At 48.0% G+C, this 17,124-nt stretch overlaps 1 protein-coding gene across 6 annotated transcripts in view; it reads left to right on the top strand.

Annotated features, from left to right (window-relative positions):
- The window catches only part of LOC134022629 (C-terminal-binding protein 2-like), a 23,738-nt gene extending 7,267 nt beyond the window's left edge, over positions 1-16,471 (top strand). For 2 of the 6 annotated variants that reach the window (XM_062464315.1, XM_062464318.1), the window contains exons 2-9: positions 7,163-7,317; positions 9,346-9,490; positions 9,612-9,818; positions 10,227-10,441; positions 11,635-11,765; positions 12,642-12,769; positions 12,862-12,979; positions 14,784-16,471. In XM_062464315.1, the coding sequence (XP_062320299.1) occupies positions 7,163-7,317; positions 9,346-9,490; positions 9,612-9,818; positions 10,227-10,441; positions 11,635-11,765; positions 12,642-12,769; positions 12,862-12,979; positions 14,784-14,973 (1,289 nt within the window). In that variant the 3' untranslated portion in view covers positions 14,974-16,471. Of the gene's footprint in view, positions 1-4,200; positions 4,235-7,162; positions 7,318-9,345; positions 9,491-9,611; positions 9,819-10,226; positions 10,442-11,634; positions 11,766-12,641; positions 12,770-12,861; positions 12,980-13,508; positions 13,587-14,120; positions 14,176-14,783 lie in introns of those variants that run through there. The other 4 variants (XR_009930666.1, XR_009930665.1, XM_062464316.1 and 1 more) reach the window with 4 other exon arrangements.
- The last annotated feature ends 653 nt before the right edge of the window (positions 16,472-17,124 follow it).

Here is a 17,124-nt window from a genome sequence, read left to right as displayed (position 1 = left end):
TCTGCAGTCCATGGCCGTCTTTTCCTTTTTTTTCTTCTTCTGCTGCTCTTTCCAGAAGCAGGGTGGTGGTTGGTGGCCTGCTAGATGGGGGTGATAAGAGAGGGGAAAGTGTGTTGGTAGGGAGAGCAGTAGGGTGGGGGGTGGGAGGGTTCGGGGTGGGAGGGTGGGGGGTGGGAGGGTGGGGGGTGGAGAGAGAGCGCTGCTGTCTGGGTGTTTGTGGGAGGGTGGGAGGGTGAGGGGTGGAGAGAGAGCGCTGCTGTCTGGGTGTTTGTGGGAGGGTGGGGGGTGGGAGGGTGGGGGGGGGGGGAGGGTGGGGGGTGGGGGGTGGAGGGTGGGGGGGGGGTGGGCATCAGTAGGACTCAGTGAAACCCTGGAGTGGGAAGGTCTCAATAAAAATAAGATTTTAGACATACTTTCAGTTCTGGCTCAGTCACACACAGATAAAACACACAGGTTCTGACCTTGCGCTGATTCATGTAGTAAATCGTGTGTGTGTGTGATACAGTACATAATATTTCCAGCTCTCTGAATTAGGTCTCATCGCTTACAAGAGGACATGCAAGAGTCCAAGATCCCTGTGTGAATGTTAAGCTGTCTGACAGCCCCCAGTCTCATGTTCCTAACGAGGCCCGCTCCACAGGACCACTCTCTCATTTATATTCAAGTCGAATATCAGAACATACCAGAGACACGAACCACAGATACGAACCCTTCTAAGTGGTCGAGCGGTAATTCCTGTCATAAAGGGTCATTTGAGTGAGCTCATCCCCCATAGATTGCCAGATTTAATAGCTAACCTGTATGGTTCCTGCGTTGACCAATCAGGAGACTCCTACCGCGGGTTCTGAGGCGTCCTGCAACTGTCTCGGCTTGGGAGTTGCTAGGTAACCAGAACCATCTGTTGGTATGGAGCCATGAAGCCCGTTCTGGCTGGCTTTCTCTGGTAGGAAAGAGAAGCGTTTCTCTGGAAGGACCGCAGCAGCTGTGACATCACCAGGCAGTGGAAAATCCTCCTCACTTCCTTTTGTTTTCTCAATCTCAATTGTTCCACTGGCTGGAGGAACCGTGGAGGGAGAGGGGGCCAGTGCAGACCAAAGTCATCCGGCTTGGGGTTGGACCGCGTTCTGTCACCTCACAAACACCGCAGGGAAGGAGAGAGAAAGTCAGGGAAAGACTGCTGGATTGTTGTCGGAAGAGATGGTAGTTTATTTTAATGTAGTCATTCAACTGATGTTTTTACCCCAGGTGACGGGCTGTATCACGGGGGGGGGGGGGGGGGGGATCTGACCCTGCAACCTCTTCATCTGCAGTCAAGTGCTTCAACCACTTAGCTGTACCCAGCTGTCCCCTGGGACCGGAGAAGGGGAGAGTCCAGCTCCCTCGCAAACTGTTCGTGTCTGTTTATCTGCTTGTTTAGCTTGGATGCTGTTTGTTTCAAGACGTTAATGAATATGCTGAAACTCCTCCACTGATTGAACAGAGGCCGTCCCCTGACTACTGGAACACACGGCTTAGTGCCACAGTTCCTCCACAATATGTGTGAGAGAAAATATCAAAGTCGTCTATTTCCACTTAAAAAGGCCAGCCTTCTGTCAGTACACCTGTACAAACACGCCACAGCCTGGAGCAAATAATTAACTGCCAAATAAAATGGTCTCTGAAACAACAAACGAGGCTTGCTGAACAAACCTGCCACAGTATACAGGCCCTCTGATTTGACAAGGAAAGGCAGGAGTAGAGAATCCCTGGAGTTCACAGAGTTCCAATGTCCTAACTCCGACTAGTCTTCTATGGTGGAATCAGACACCCACATCAAGCACATTTCTGTGACTGGGTTTAAAAAGATCCCTTTTTTTATATTTCTGCTGTCAGAATCCAAAAATGCTTTTAGTGGCAGGACACGAGTAATTAATCTGGGGTTACAATCCCACCAATGTAGTTCCCACTCTGAATAATCAACCCACACTGGGATCAGGGTGGCTGGGGGTCAGTCCCAGGGGAGGACCCTACGTCCCTCCCTGCCCCCCCTGCACACCCAGACGGGTGGGATACGATCCTCTCTAGAGGGAGTCAGACATAATGTTCTGTCCAGTTTTTTCGTTTGAAAGGCATGTGAATGGACTTGGCTATTGTGTGGTGGTGATGGTGAATACCACAGGCTGAATCACAGGAAAAACTGCTTGTTAAGACTGTGTCAAATACAGATCCTGCCCTGGGTATATTTTACATTACATTCAGTTGTCATTTATTTGCTATTAATGAGAATGATCTATGTGGGAAAAGTTCACTTTACAGGTACTTTACTATCACGTTTGTTTTTCATAGAAGTGGAACATAGCGTTATTATTTTTGTGAATTCTGTGTTTTCACAGGACTGTGCATCTGTCTTCACTTCCTGTGCATCTGTCTTCACTTCCTGTGGCACACCTCCTGGGTGTGTCAAAGGATAGCCTGCCAAGCTCCATACTAATAACACACACACACACACACACACAAACATGCGCACACACACTCATGCATAAAGACACAGAAGGGAAGACACACTATAGGCTGAGATCTTAAACCTTTCAGAGACCAGCTGTAGTCTCTGATGGAGGTATAGACTGCTGTAGTCTCTGATGGGGGTACATTGCTGTAGTCTCTGATGGAGGTATAGACTTCTGTAATCTCTGATGGAGGTACAGACTGCTGTAGTCTCTGATGGGGGTATAGACTGCTGTAGTCTCTGATGGAGGTATAGACTGCTGTAGTCTCTGATGGAGGTATAGACTGCTGTAGTCTCTGATGGAGGTGTAGACTGCTGTAGTCTCTGATGGAGGTATAGACTGCTGTAGTCTCTGATGGAGGTGTAGACTGCTGTAGTCTCTGATGGAGGTATAGACTGCTGTAGTCTCTGATGGAGGTGTAGACTGCTGTAGTCTCTGATGGAGGTATAGACTGCTGTAGTCTCTGATGGAGGTGTAGACTGCTGTAGTCTCTGATGGAGGTGTAGACTGCTGTAGTCTCTGATGGAGGTATAGACTGCTGTAGTCTCTGATGGAGGTGTAGACTGCTGTAGTCTCTGATGGAGGTCTAGACTGCTGTAGTCTCTGATGGAGGTACAGACTGCTGTAGTCTCTGATGGAGGTACAGACTGCTGTAGTCTCTGATGGAGGTGTAGACTGCTGTAGTCTCTGATGGAGGTATAGACTGCTGTAGTCTCTGATGGAGGTCTAGACTGCTGTAGTCTCTGATGGAGGTACAGACTGCTGTAGTCTCTGATGGAGGTACAGACTGCTGTAGCAAGGCCGTAATCATAATACATAATATATTGATATAAAAATATAAATGTGCTACGCTACGACAGGCAACCACGCACGCTGTCCGAAATTATCATAAAAAATGTAATTCGTCCCCCCCAATGTTGACTCCATGGCTACGGCCTTGTGCTGTAGTCTCCAGCTGTGGTCTGGAGGATAGTGGGGGTCTGGTCTGGGACCAGCTGGGGGGGCTGAAGGGAGGAACCGTCAGAGAAGCCATAGGCCCTGTCATGGAGACTCCTGGGAAGGGAGTTAGAACAGCTGGCCCAGAGGCTGTGTGTGTGTGTGTGTATATAGTGTGAATGTGTGTGTGTGTGTGTGTGTGTGTGTGAGATGAAAGCGTGTGTGTGTGTTTTATACATGTGGGACAGAAAATGAAAGAGAGAGAGAGAGAGAGAGAGAGAGAGAGAGAGAGAGAGAGAGAGAGAGAGAGAGAGAGAGAGAGAGAGAGAGAGAGAGAGAGAGAGAGAGAGAGAGAGAGAGGAAGGTTAAAAACAGAACAGCTATTGGGAGGCGAAGTGTAGCTCAGTTATGGAGCATGTGACCATTCATCAAGACCTCCCGGGTTCAACCCTCATCTGCACGTGGCTTTGGACAAAAGCGTCTGCGGAAGGAACGCATTCTTATTAGACGTGGCTTGTGTGCGTTTGTGTGTGGTGTGTGTGTGTGTGTGTGTGTGTGTGTGTTGCTGATCGCGGGAGGGTTTGTGCAAGTGTGTTTCCCTTCCAACCCTCTGATTGGACCTCATGACTGGCATGTATGCACACAGGCACAGCGGGATTACAAGGCACAGCCTGAGCTAATGGTGTGACTGACAAACCGACGGCTCTAACCGAGGGTCAGAGAATTCTAAGCGCGACTTTTGTAAGGAATCATCCTGGTCCTTCCCCCGGGGTCTGTTAAGGAGCCTCTCAGAATGACTGTCCAGGTATTAGGTACTCATTAAGCTCTAATTAGCTGCTAATTAAGCAGTGATTTATCATGTAGCCTTTTTAGCATAGCATCCCTTGTCTGGCTCTTGAAAAGCTATTAGCCGACAGGAGATAATTAGTCATCACAGTTTTGACCTACTTCCTACTAGTATCAGCTTTCTGCCAGTCTTATCGTCCGATGTGTGCATGAGCCGGCTTGTGCGCGTGTCCATATGTGTTTCGGTCTGTTTGTTTGTTTACAGCATGTGAGAGCCAGGGGGTGAGAATGTAAGTTTGTATGATACGACATTTTTGGTTCATTGTTTTCTAGTCATTGTAAACGTCAGACGTAAATGTACAAAACAAGATAACGAACGTTAATTATCGGGGTTCGTTTAAGAACACGAGTGACGCCATGAGCAGTTAAGTCTTTCTGAGAGCCGTGTTGGGCACGTGAGTACATCGTTTTAAACCGTGTGACACAATCATTTAACCCCTTTTCTTTGTTAGTAAACCTTTTACAACCGGATCACATCTCTCATCGTTCGCATCCTGATGTGCCTGGAGCTCGTTTGTGGCTCTTGTTGACATTCAGACAGAACACCATCACACCGTCTGTGTTTATGTCTTATCTGAAGCTGAAAGACACTGTTGTTATGGAGACCGTGTGCAGTGTTATAATGAACTCTGTGGGAGAGTTAGGAACCCCAGGTGTGTCTGCCTGTCAGCTCCCCCTTCCCTCACACCTTCCTGCTGCCCGCCTGAGACCAGGGGATACCTGCAGCAGATAGTCCATGTACCCCTCAGAACGCACACACACACACACACACACACACACACACACACACACACACACACACACACACACACACACACACTGGAGAGGAATAGGTGAAGATTGTGCACTTATGTCCCTGCTGTGAAGTTAATGAATCCCCCCCACCTTCTCCTCTCTCCCCCCCCTCCCCCTCTCATGGAGTAGTGAGTCAGAGGCGATCTGCTGTCAGAACCTCATGTCCTGGTCTCTCCTGTGGTTCCTCTGTGCAGGACGAACACCCTCGTGCGCATGGTAGGGGACACTTCTCTAAACCAGCTCCTGTGGCTCCTGGCTTCCCTGGTGCATCTCAGAAGGAATGTGTGTAGATTGGACTGAGACGGTAGATTGGTCTCAGTCGCTCTCACAGGTCCTCCCTTCCCCTGTGGAGTAGGACGCAGCCTTGCTAGGGCCAGACTGTCCATCTAGCCATCCACCCATCATCCATCTATCCATCATTAATCCATCCATCATCCATCATTCAATCACCCATCTATGTATTCATCCGTCCATTCGTCCGTCCCTCCATCCATCATCCATCCTTCAATCATCCATCTATCCATCATTCCATCATTCAATCATTCAGTCATCCATCGTCAATCATCCATCCATCGGCCTGTTCATCCATCGTTTCATCGTTCCATCTGTCAGTGAATCATGGCACCTGGTCCCTGGCAGCGTGCTGGAACGTTGCATGAAAGGATCTGTGAAGGCAACACACAGCTACATGGTTTATTCAAGGCTCTTTGTGAAGACAGATACCCTCTTGATATCTGGACGCAAATAGCAGCACTTCACCTCCGGTTTGGTTAACGTGAATCACAAAACAGTTGCCCTAGATGAACCCTTCGCTTGACTGAGCCCATGTTGTGTTGCTGGACACATGCTTGAACATTGTGTCACCTTCAGTGTTCCCGGCTGCCATTTTGTCTGTGTGTTGTACATGCTTGTCGTTGTTGTAACACTGTCAGGGCCAGGCCAGGGTGTGTGTGTCTGGTCCCTGGAAGGGAGACAGAGGGTGAACAGGCAGGCTTGGATATCTTCCCTTGCAGCACAGATGCCACTAAATAAAATATTTCATAATCCTTCCCAAATCCTGTAATCACCATGACAACAGGCAGCAGGGAGCAAGGGAATGGTGTGCAGAGTGCTCTCTCTCTCTCTCTCTCTCTCTCTCTCTCTCTCTCTCTCTCTCTCTCTCTCTCTCTCTCTCTCTCTCTCTCTCTCTCTCTCTCTCTCTCTCTCTCTCCTTCTCTCCCTAATTTTCTCTCTCTCCCCCTCTCTTCTCCCATTTTCATTTCCTATTTTGTTTGAGTGAAATTTGGGTTTGTTCTGGCCAGTCTCTTTCATCTTTCTCTCTCTCTCTCTCTTTCTCTCTTTCATCTTCCTTCTCTCTCTCTCTCTCTCTCTCTCTCTCGGGGGTTGGTATGTCTGACTGGTGTGTTTGTAGAGCAGCTCTAGGCTGGTTACTGGACATTGAGACACTGAAAACCCAGACATAACAGCAGAGTTCTGTTCTCATCAGGGTATTGATAGGTTTGTGTGGAGGAAAAGTGTTAGCGACACGGTTCCACACAGACAGGACCCAGCTGCCCCATCTCTCTCACAGGAAAATGGAGTTGATGATCTCATGAGGTAAAATGACTTGTTGCCTGGTAACTGCCCTACAAAAAACGATGATGTGACTGGAGGTGTTCAGCCACTTTAAGGAGAATGTGTGTGTGTGTACATGTGTGTGTATTATTGATCAGTGGTGACAGCTGAGATGATGGGTCTTCAGAGAGGAGGGCTGTTCAGTCTAGCTGGAGTCACAACAGTGATTCTATTGAGCTGTGTGTGTTGGATTGAACCAGCCAGTCAATCCATCCACACGCCAACACACCTGCTCTTTCTCTCTCTCTGTGGGAGTTTAATTGGACCACTTTGCGCTGTGTGCTATAAAAATAACCAGTGTTTCTATCTCCTTCTGTCTCCATCTCTCGATATCTTCATCTCTCCATCTTTCCGTCTGTCCATCCCCCCATCTCTCTACCTCTCCATCTCTCCATCTCCCCATCTCTCTACCTCTCCATCTCTCCATCCCTCCATCCCTTAAATCTCTACCTCTCCATCCCTCCATCCCTCTAATCTCTCTGCAGGTATCCGTCCCCAGATCATGAACGGGCCCATGCACCCTCGCCCCCTGGTGGCCCTGCTGGATGGGCGTGACTGCACCGTGGAGATGCCCATCCTCAAAGACCTGGCCACCGTGGCCTTCTGCGACGCCCAGTCCACCCAGGAGATCCACGAGAAGGTGGGGCACACACACACATGTACACACCACACGTACATACACACACACAATCACAAGCGTTTTCCTACATCCAAGCACGTGGCTGATCATACGCTGTGCACGCATACAGACACACACACACACACACACAAGCTCAGTATAATACACTTCCACAAAGGAAGACATCTCAATAATGAGGATGAGCTCAGCTCAGTCTATAGCTGTCTCTTCATCTCCTCCCCCTCTATGTCTCTGCTTCTACAGAAGTCTGTCAGTGCAGTATCCCATCTCCCTCTCTCTGCCCGGCTGGGCGGGGGAAGTGGTTTCATCATGATTTATTGCACAGGCTCCTAAGGTGCTGCAGTGTTAAAGTCTGGTAATGGATCTGGAATGTGACGACACAGAGGCAGATTGGACGTGTGTGTGTGCAAAGCGTTCACAATCCGTCCCACGTGGAACCCTGTTGTTCATGAAGAGACGGCAGCATTTCCTCCCTGCGGAGGTCCCCCTATCTCGGTCCCCCTATCTCGGTCGGGTCCTTCTCTCGCTTCTCCAGCTATGCTCCACATGCAAGTGAAAAGGAGCGAGGGATCGAGAGGAAAAAAGAAAGATGGAGAAGCGTTTGGTCTCTTTGTGTTCCCGCGATGCGTGGCTTGCAGACCTCCCCTCGCTGGCCCCTGGCCTGAGCTCAGACCTCCCCAGACCTCTGTGTCCGGTCCCTGGTTCTCTGGGCCACACAGCAACACCTCAGGGAGCAGAGTTGTTGGCAGGGGTCCCACGGCTGGAACACTGCAGAAGTCCTCACACACCGGCTGTATCTTGGAATAGGGACTTGAGCACAAACTGACAAATACACACACGCACAAAGCTGTGAGGGCACATCCAAGCACACACGGGCAGCATTTAACAAGCCCCTTATTTCCAGTTGTTGTGGTTGTGTAGAGAAGGTCCAGTGTGTCTCTGAGTCCCAAGGACACTGCAGCTGACCTGGGTCTGTATGGTGCAACACTCTGCTCTCCTACTCTCTGTCTGACAGCCCAGGAAGGGAGAATGGAGGGAGGGCATGTTCTCTGTTCATCCCTTTGTGTCAGAGAGAAGCAGCAAGGCTATTCCTGATCAGGACTGTTTGTCCTGAATACATATATAAATAATACCTACCCACTGTCACTGTGGTACAATCAAATCAGTTTTTTGTATCACCAGCCATTATTCCTGCTGCCTCACAGCTTTACCCATGGGCAGCCTTGTATCCAGCCAGACTTGCCTTTGGCTGCCTTTGCACAGCTCAAATAATGAGATGAATGTATGAGGAGAGCTTTAACCCTCAATTAGCATCCAGTTCTGACTCCAGCTTGCACCAATAAAATTGTTATATGGAAATTCTCAGCTATGCTAATCTGGCAGGCCAAGCTGATGCAGTTAGCTGGAGGTGGTTTTAAAGGTGTTATTCACCCAGACTCACGGAGGACTCTTGATATGCTATCAGGGTGTCTGCATTAGACAGTTTTATGATCCTGACTGTCTTCACCATAACCTTGTTTCAGCATCTAGTCAAAACAGTACAATTCAACGCCCACATTCTTGCTTACAACTCTCTCTCTCTCTCTCTCTCTCTCTCTCTCTCTCTCTCTCTCTCTCTCTCTCTCTCTCTAACACATGCTCTCTCTGCTTGTGTGTATTTTTATATACAGTATATGCAGAATACACACACACACACACACCCACCCACAAACACTCACAAGCTTTTTTGATTTGCATTTAGATTAGAAACTGCAAGTGCAAACAGGAATGGGACAGAACAGGAAGAGCAGATGGTTAGACGGGAAAAAGAACATATTTATGATTAAACGCACTTATCTGATGAATGATGAATGATGATGGTGGTGATGATGATGGTGATATTGGTTGTGATGATGGTGGTGGAGATGATGAAGGATGTGGTGATGATGGTGACTAAATGACTAAATGATATTGGTTATGATGGTGGTGGTGATGATGAGGATGATGAAGGAGGTGATGATGGGTGCGTAACATCTCCTATGTTCCCAGGTGTTGAACGAGGCGGTGGGGGCAATGATGTACCACACCATCACCCTGACCAGAGAGGACCTGGAGAAGTTCAAGGCCCTGCGCATCATCATCCGCATCGGCAGCGGCTACGACAACATCGACATCAAAGCTGCAGGAGAGCTGGGTGAGGGAGGCAGGCAGGCAGACAGGCAGGCAGGCAGGCAGACAGGCAGGCAGGCAGACAGGCAGGTAAATAGACATACAGTCAGAGATAACCGTTCCTGCCCCCCCCCCCTCCTCTCCAGGCATCGCAGTGTGTAACATCCCATCGGCAGCGGTGGAAGAGACGGCCGACTCGACACTGTGCCACATCCTGAACCTGTACCGCAGGAACACCTGGCTGTACCAGGCCCTGCGGGAGGGCACGCGGGTGCAGAGCGTGGAGCAGATCAGGGAGGTGGCTTCCGGAGCGGCCCGGATCAGAGGAGAGACTCTCGGACTCATCGGCTTCGGTGAGGCGGCTGACCGGAGCAGGGAGACTTCTGGGAATGGGGGGGGGGGGGGGGAACGTGGCTGTTAATAAGAAATCTTATACAAACTGTGAATTATTTTGTATTTAGCTCAGACCTGTGCATGTCGTTTCTTCCAGTATCAGTGTGTATGTTCACACACGTGTGAAAACGTGTGTGTATGTGAGCATGTGGTGTGTGAGCACGCGTTTATGAGCGTGCGTGTGTACGTGTGTGTGAGAGAGTGTGTATATGTATGTGTATATACGTGTGTACGTGTGTGTGTGTGTGTGTATATGTACGTGTATATACGCGTGTACATGTGTGTGTGTGAGAGCGTGTGTATATGTACGTGTATATACGCGTGTACGTGTGTGTGTGTGTGTACTAACTGTGCCGTGTGGTGTTCAGGCCGGTCGGGGCAGGCGGTGGCGGTGAGGGCCAAGGTGTTTGGCTTCAACGTGATCTTCTACGACCCGTACCTGCAGGACGGCCTGGAGCGCTCGCTGGGAGTGCAGCGAGTCTACACCCTCCAGGACCTGCTCTACCAGAGCGACTGTGTGTCCCTGCACTGCAACCTGAACGAGCACAACCACCACCTCATCAACGACTTCACCATCAAACAGGTACGGGATGCACACACACACACGCCCACACACACATAGGGTACATACATGTAAACAAACAAACCATCTCTACAAACATCCCATGATCCAACAGCTTCAATCCATCTCTTCGTCAACGACTTCACCGTCCAACAGGTGACAGAAACACACCTGCTTTTGTTCACTGAACACAGCCTCCTCTGGCTCGTGCTAACCCGCGGTTATGGATCGCTACTGCCACCTACTGTCCAGCACCTCAAACTGCAGCTGTGACTGAAGTTCAGTGACATCAATAACCTCTATGGATTAATTCTGTGTGCTGTGGTGGAAATATTGTGTGTTTGAGTACAGTAAGTGATAAGTGTGTGTCCAATGCACAACAATGCTCTAGTTCATAGCAGTGATTTAACTGGGGCATTCTGTGCCCTAAATTTCAGTTTCTGTCAAGATCAAGAGATTACTTTTATCCAAATGCTCTCATTTAAATCATATCTCTCCCTCTTTATCTCTCCATCTCTAGCAGTATTTAGTTCTGTTAGATGGCTTTAGTGTGATCGTCAGAGAGGGTGGAAGTGGTCTAACCCAGCTCTTCATAAGTTGATTAGCAATGCATTGATCTTGAAGGGGATGAGGATGATGACAATCGTTGAAGTCAATCTGCTTTTCTTTCGCTTAGTCGGGTCAGAATACCACCAAGTTACAAGTGGTCGAGACTTGTGAGGCTCGATGCAATTTAATAAAAGCTTGCAGGCAGGAACAGTGTTGCATTATGGGTAGGCTGACGGTCGTTTGTCCTGGCATGAAACACGTCCCATCTGGCTTTCATCATTCTTGACAAAAGACCCCTCTAACTAAGGGTTATAAATCAGATTCTAACTAGAACTCCCTGTTCACTCCTAACTCAGGAGAAGATGTGTGAAGTATAATTGCACCATTCCTCGACATGATGAGGAGGTTGAGGATGAAGATGTTGATGATGATGATGATGTAGGGAGTCAGGTGGCAGAGCGGTTAGGGAAGCGGGCTTGTAATCCGAAGGTTGCCAGTTTGATTCCCGGCTGTGCCAGATGACGTTGTGTCCTTGGGTAAGGCACTTCACCCTACTTGCCTCGGGGGAATGTCCCTGTACTTACTGTAAGTCGCTCTGGATAAGAGTGTCTGCTAAATGACTAAATGTAAATGATGAAGATGATGATGATGGTCTGTGTGTGTAGATGCGTCAGGGTGCTTTCCTGGTGAACTCTGCGCGGGGGGGTCTTGTGGATGAGAAGTCTCTGGCTCAGGCCCTGAAGGAGGGCCGGATACGAGGCGCCGCCCTGGACGTCCACGAGTCCGAACCCTTCAGGTGAGTCTCAGCCTGTCTCTCTCTCAGCCTGTCTCTCTTTCATCCTGTCTTGCTCTCTCAGCCTGTCTCTCCCTCTCAGCCTGTCTCTCTTTCTCAGCCTGTCTCCCTCTCAGCCTGTCTCTCTTTCATCCTGTCTTGCTCTCTCAGCCTGTCTCTCTTTCTCAGCCTGTCTCTCTCTCATCCTGTCTCTCTTTCATCCTGTCTCTCTCAGCCTGTCTCTCCCTCTCAGCCTGTCTCTCTCTCATCCTGTCTTTCTCTCTCTCAGCCTGTCTCCCTCTCAGCCTGTCTCTCTTTCATCTTGTCTCTCTCTCTCAGCCTGTCTCTCTTTCATCTTGTCTCTCTTTCTCAGCCTGTCTCCCTCTCAGCCTGTCTCTCTTTCATCCTGTCTTGCTCTCTCAGCCTGTCTCTCTCTTTCTCAGCCTGTCTCCCTCTCAGCCTGTCTCTCTTTCATCCTGTCTCTCTCAGCCTGTCTCTCTCAGCCTGTCTCTCCCTCTGAGCCTGTCTCTCTCTCATCCTGTCTTTCTCTCTCTCAGCCTGTCTCCCTCTCAGCCTGTCTCTCTTTCATCTTGTCTCTCTCTCTCAGCCCTCTCCCTCTCAGCCTGTCTCTCTTTCATCTTGTCTCTCTCTCTCAGCCCTCTCCCTCTCAGCCTGTCTCTCTTTCATCTTGTCTCTCTCTCTCAGCCCTCTCCCTCTCAGCCTGTCTCTCTCTCATCCTGTCTCTCTCTCTCAGCCCTCTCCCTCTCAGCCTGTCTCTCTCTCATCCTGTCTCTCTCTCTCAGCCTGTCTCTCTCTCACACACACACACAGACCCGCTTTGAGCTAAACCATCGCACCATCAACTGTGTCACATGTCCTCCTCTTGTCCTGTTCCTCCAGCTTCACCCAGGGCCCTCTGAAAGACGCTCCCAACCTGATCTGCACCCCCCACACAGCCTGGTACAGCGAGCAGGCCTCACTGGAGATGAGAGAAGCCGCCGCCACTGAGATACGCCGCGCCATCACGGGTACACACACACACACACACACACACAGACACACACACACATACCACACTGACACACACTCACTCCTTCCATCTTTGTGTTCGACGATCCAGGTCGTATTCCCGACAGTCTACGAAACTGTGTCAACAAAGAGTTCTTCGTCACCACGGCTCCGTGGGGAATGATGGAGCAGCAGCAGGTGCACCCTGAGCTCAACGGCGCCGCCTACAGGTAGGGAGGCCCGGCGCGCCACAACAGACTCTTCACATTCACCAAACAGCTAAGGCTCTGTCTCCAGCAGGGTACCAGTAGCAGGCCTGTAACCCAGGCCTGGGTCTTAGTGAGGCTCAAACACTGATGTCAATATGAGCTCTGGGACAGTTGAATATTGGGAGTAGGGCAATGGTTCAACAGATGGTTCTGTGTGTTTTATTACCGAGGTCCGAATCTAGGGTAGGCTACCCCAGATATAGTAACAGCCCTGATAAACAGGACGGGTCTGTGGAAAGGAAGGAGAACTCTCCGAGGGGACCCCAGACTTTAGTACACCAAACATAGCTCTACATTTCTTATCTCGATTAATCAGTCTTCTACGTTCCACATTTCCTCTTGTGAGTATTTATAAATGGGGGCCCTGGAGCCATTAAAGACCTCACAGATCTATCTAGTGGAAATGAAGTATTATGGATTACCTCCCACACTAGTGCTTTCACCTCTTATACTGCTGTCTCAACTGGACTGAACTACTTCTCTCACACAGCAGAGTGAACCAAACAATGGTCCAGGCCATAGCAACTGGGGGCATGCAGGACAAATTATATACCTAATAGAGAACCAGGTAATTACTGCCAATTCTGACCCCACATGCTTAGAAATGTGCCGGTCACAGCTAGCATAACAGCTGTTGGTGGAAATGTCATTCAAAGTTTAGTGTCTGCTTCATCAAACCCACTTACTGCCACCTCGTCATCGCCGCCTCCCCCCCCCCCAACCCTCCTCCTGTTCTTCCTAAGATCAGTCACACCAACCAACCTCCGTTTTTTTTCAGTTGATATTTTTATCAACTGTTTTATGAAGCTGTTTCTTGGAAAACACAAATTGCCCGGTGACGCTTCCAAGTGAAGATGCAGTGGAGCAGAGAATGCAGAATCTAGTCTTTGTTTTGTTTTGCTTCATGTTCTTCCCCTGTTCTCATCCCTCACGTAGTTCTCCAACCCTCCCTGTACCCACCTTGTCGGAAATCTTTCTGGTTCCTTCCTCTCTGCTCTCTCTGCTCCCTTTCACCGCTGACATAATTGTTCTTCTGTGCTGTGATGATGATCTTCTGAACTTTGTGAATGTCAAGACCTATTTCTCTTGATGCATTTGTCAGTTTCCCAAGAACAACCGATGAGGTCTTGTGGTCGTTTTGAATCCTGAATTGACATGTAAGAGTAACACCAGTTTTCAGATGTTTTCATGTGATGTGATGTCATTCTTTTTAATGAATAGCTTTAGTTTAAATAACGGGATCGCAAACGGGTTCCTAACAAACACACCCATGGTTACCATGGTAACCGTGTCCTAGTGGTTAGTGGATGTAAAATCCACACTTAAAACGCTTGAAACTAGGCTTCCAGAATCTAACACTGCCATCAGAGACTAGTATATCCTGTGGTTTTGGTCCAAAGCACATGGCAAGCAATGAAGGGGGAAAAAATTCAATGTTTAATACTATTATTTCAAGCTATTGTACACAAACAACAAATGAGAACCAACTTAATGTGATTAACGTAGCATAGCATAAAATGTTCGGATCAGGTATAACTTCTGGAAAGTTCTAGAGTGCCATGCTGTGTGCTTCAGGTCCAAAGGCCTGTCACTTTAGCGAGAATTGTGCATCGTGACGTCAGCGTGACGTCATCGTGACGTCATTGTGCATTGTGACGTCATTGTGACGTCATCGTGCATATTGTGACATCATCGCGCATTATGAAGTCATCGTGCGCTGTGACGTCGTCCTGCGTTGTGACCTGACCGCTGTGCCCTGCCACAGGTATCCCGCCGGTGCGGTAGGACTGGCGCCTAGCGGGCCCCTTGCCCCCGGGGAGGCCATGGTGCCAGGGGGGGCCCCCCACACCCTGCCCCCTGGTACACACCCCTCCCAGCCCCTCTCCCAGCCCCCCTCCCCCAACCAACCGTCCAAACACGGAGCCCCAATGAAGCAGCACATGACCGAGCCGTAGAGGAGAGGAGAGAGGGTGTCTGAGCCTGTTCCAGCTCGCCCATCTGACCCAGCCACCGTCCACCAATGAATCAGCTCTCACCGACTGAATACCAGTGAGCCCGGTTCACATTGACCACTGGAACAGAAGTGGGAACATGCACACGTACATACACACACACACACACACACACACACACACACACACACACACACACACACACACACACACTGCCACTCCATCATGGGACCTCTCAGCTCGAGACTCATGCTCCTGGATCTGATCAACGGAGGTTATTTTTGCTTTGGTTTGTTTATCATATTTTAATGTTTTTATTCAAGTTTTCCTGTTTTTTTATTTTATTTGTCAAACTATTTCCTTGGAGACTCCTGTATGGGACATGTTGCTAGAGAGACTGCCTGCTCACCCCGACAGATCGTATCTGGGAGAGCTCATCAGGACTGGCGTGGTGTGTGCGGCCTGCCTACTTTAATCCCTGCCTCATTCCATGGTTTCAGTTACAAGTGTGTCTGTGTATTTCAATTCTATTGTATTCTCTTTTGAAAACCCCTTTCAAGTGAATGTTTTTGTTTTGTTTTCCCAGTGTGGGATAAAACTTTTTTTTTAAATATATATATATATATTTTGAGGTTCCATTTACCAGACAGTTAGAATAAAATAATTGGTGTTGCCAACAGCATCCTCAGTGTCCATTGCAACTCCTAAGCCCTGTCCAGTCAGGACCGTGTCCCCGCCTGAGCAAGTACTAGATTAGATTGTACTAAATGTAGACATACAGCTTTGGAAAACTCAATACACCAGGGCTGCCAGATTCCTGGAGAACTAATAAGTAGTCAAACCAACAATTCATTTTGATAGATCAAAACAGAACATGTATTAAATGCATTTGCTTTTACCTGAACCTTGCCAGTATATAGAGATTTCATATTACAATGGCTTGTTTGTGAACAGCCTTTCTGAAGTACGTTGTCTCTTCATAGGGACCCATATAGAAGCTTCATGGCCTGGCAGGCAGGCAGATTTAAAGAGTTCTCTTACTGACTCAGGAAATCTAACTTTTTACACAGATCTTTTCCCCAAATTACGTCAAAAAGGGAAAAGACAGTAAGTCTGGATTGTTCCTCCTCGTGTTTCAATCTTTTCTTCATTGTGGTATTTTTATATTTGACATCTGTTTTTTTTTGTTTTTTTTTCCTATTTGGGTGTTTTGCAGTCTTGTTAGATTTGTATTGCCTAGTAAATGTTCTTATAATCATGGTCATGTGAACCACCCAGTTTTTTCTTCCATTACTTAGTTTTCAGTTCTGATAAAAGCCAGGTGGGTTTCCTGGTGGCTTTGAGGACTCTGTGAGTAATAGCAACACTCTAGTGCCCTGAAGTTAGTGTGGGAAGGCTGCTAGGTGGTTATTTGTGTGTGAGTGACTATTTGTAATTGTTTCTTGTACAAGGTTAACATATAGCATACCGTGCAGTTCAAATAAAAATACTGTTGTAATCATTGGCCCTGTTAATTTTTGTGGATTGATGTCAAATTGCTGTTTTCTTTTGTGGTGACCTTTTCTTCTTCACAACGAGCAGATTTATTCTACGAGCTTCAAGTTAATTTGATATGACGCTGTGTAATAAAATCAGGGTTCCTGCAGGTTCCAGTAAGTCAAATTTTAGACAATTTTAAGACCATAAAGATTGAAATTTAAGATCTACACAACGCATTACCAAAAAAATATTCAAATCAAAGAAATTCTGAAAAAATATTCAATTAATTCAGTCATTAAAAAAGCATTAATTTAATCAACAGATAAATCAATCACATTACTAACCTCATTTCATTTCATTCAGCACTAAGTGCTAAGGGTGGGAAAAAAAATCGATTTACATATGAATCGCGATTCAGTCTTCTAGCGATTCACAATTATAATTTTTTTTAGGTAAGAATATATTGAATCGTAATGTGATTAAAAATGGAAAAAATCATCGAATCGTGACCCCAAGAATCAAATCGTAAGGTACCAAAAGATTCCCACCTCTAATAGACGGTAAGCTGTACATTTGTTTAATATTTCTCCGTGTTGCAGAAATAAGTCTATGCAAGAAAAGTCTACTTATCGTCACTCGTGTAACATCGAGTCTACTGGCAAACACGGTACCCCT

The sequence above is a fragment of the Osmerus eperlanus genome, chromosome 6 (genome assembly GCF_963692335.1).
Source record: "Osmerus eperlanus chromosome 6, fOsmEpe2.1, whole genome shotgun sequence".
Taxonomy (NCBI): Eukaryota; Metazoa; Chordata; class Actinopteri; order Osmeriformes; family Osmeridae; genus Osmerus; species Osmerus eperlanus.
Note: the sequence above shows the minus strand (reverse complement) of the source record. Positions and strands in the feature narration are given on the sequence as shown.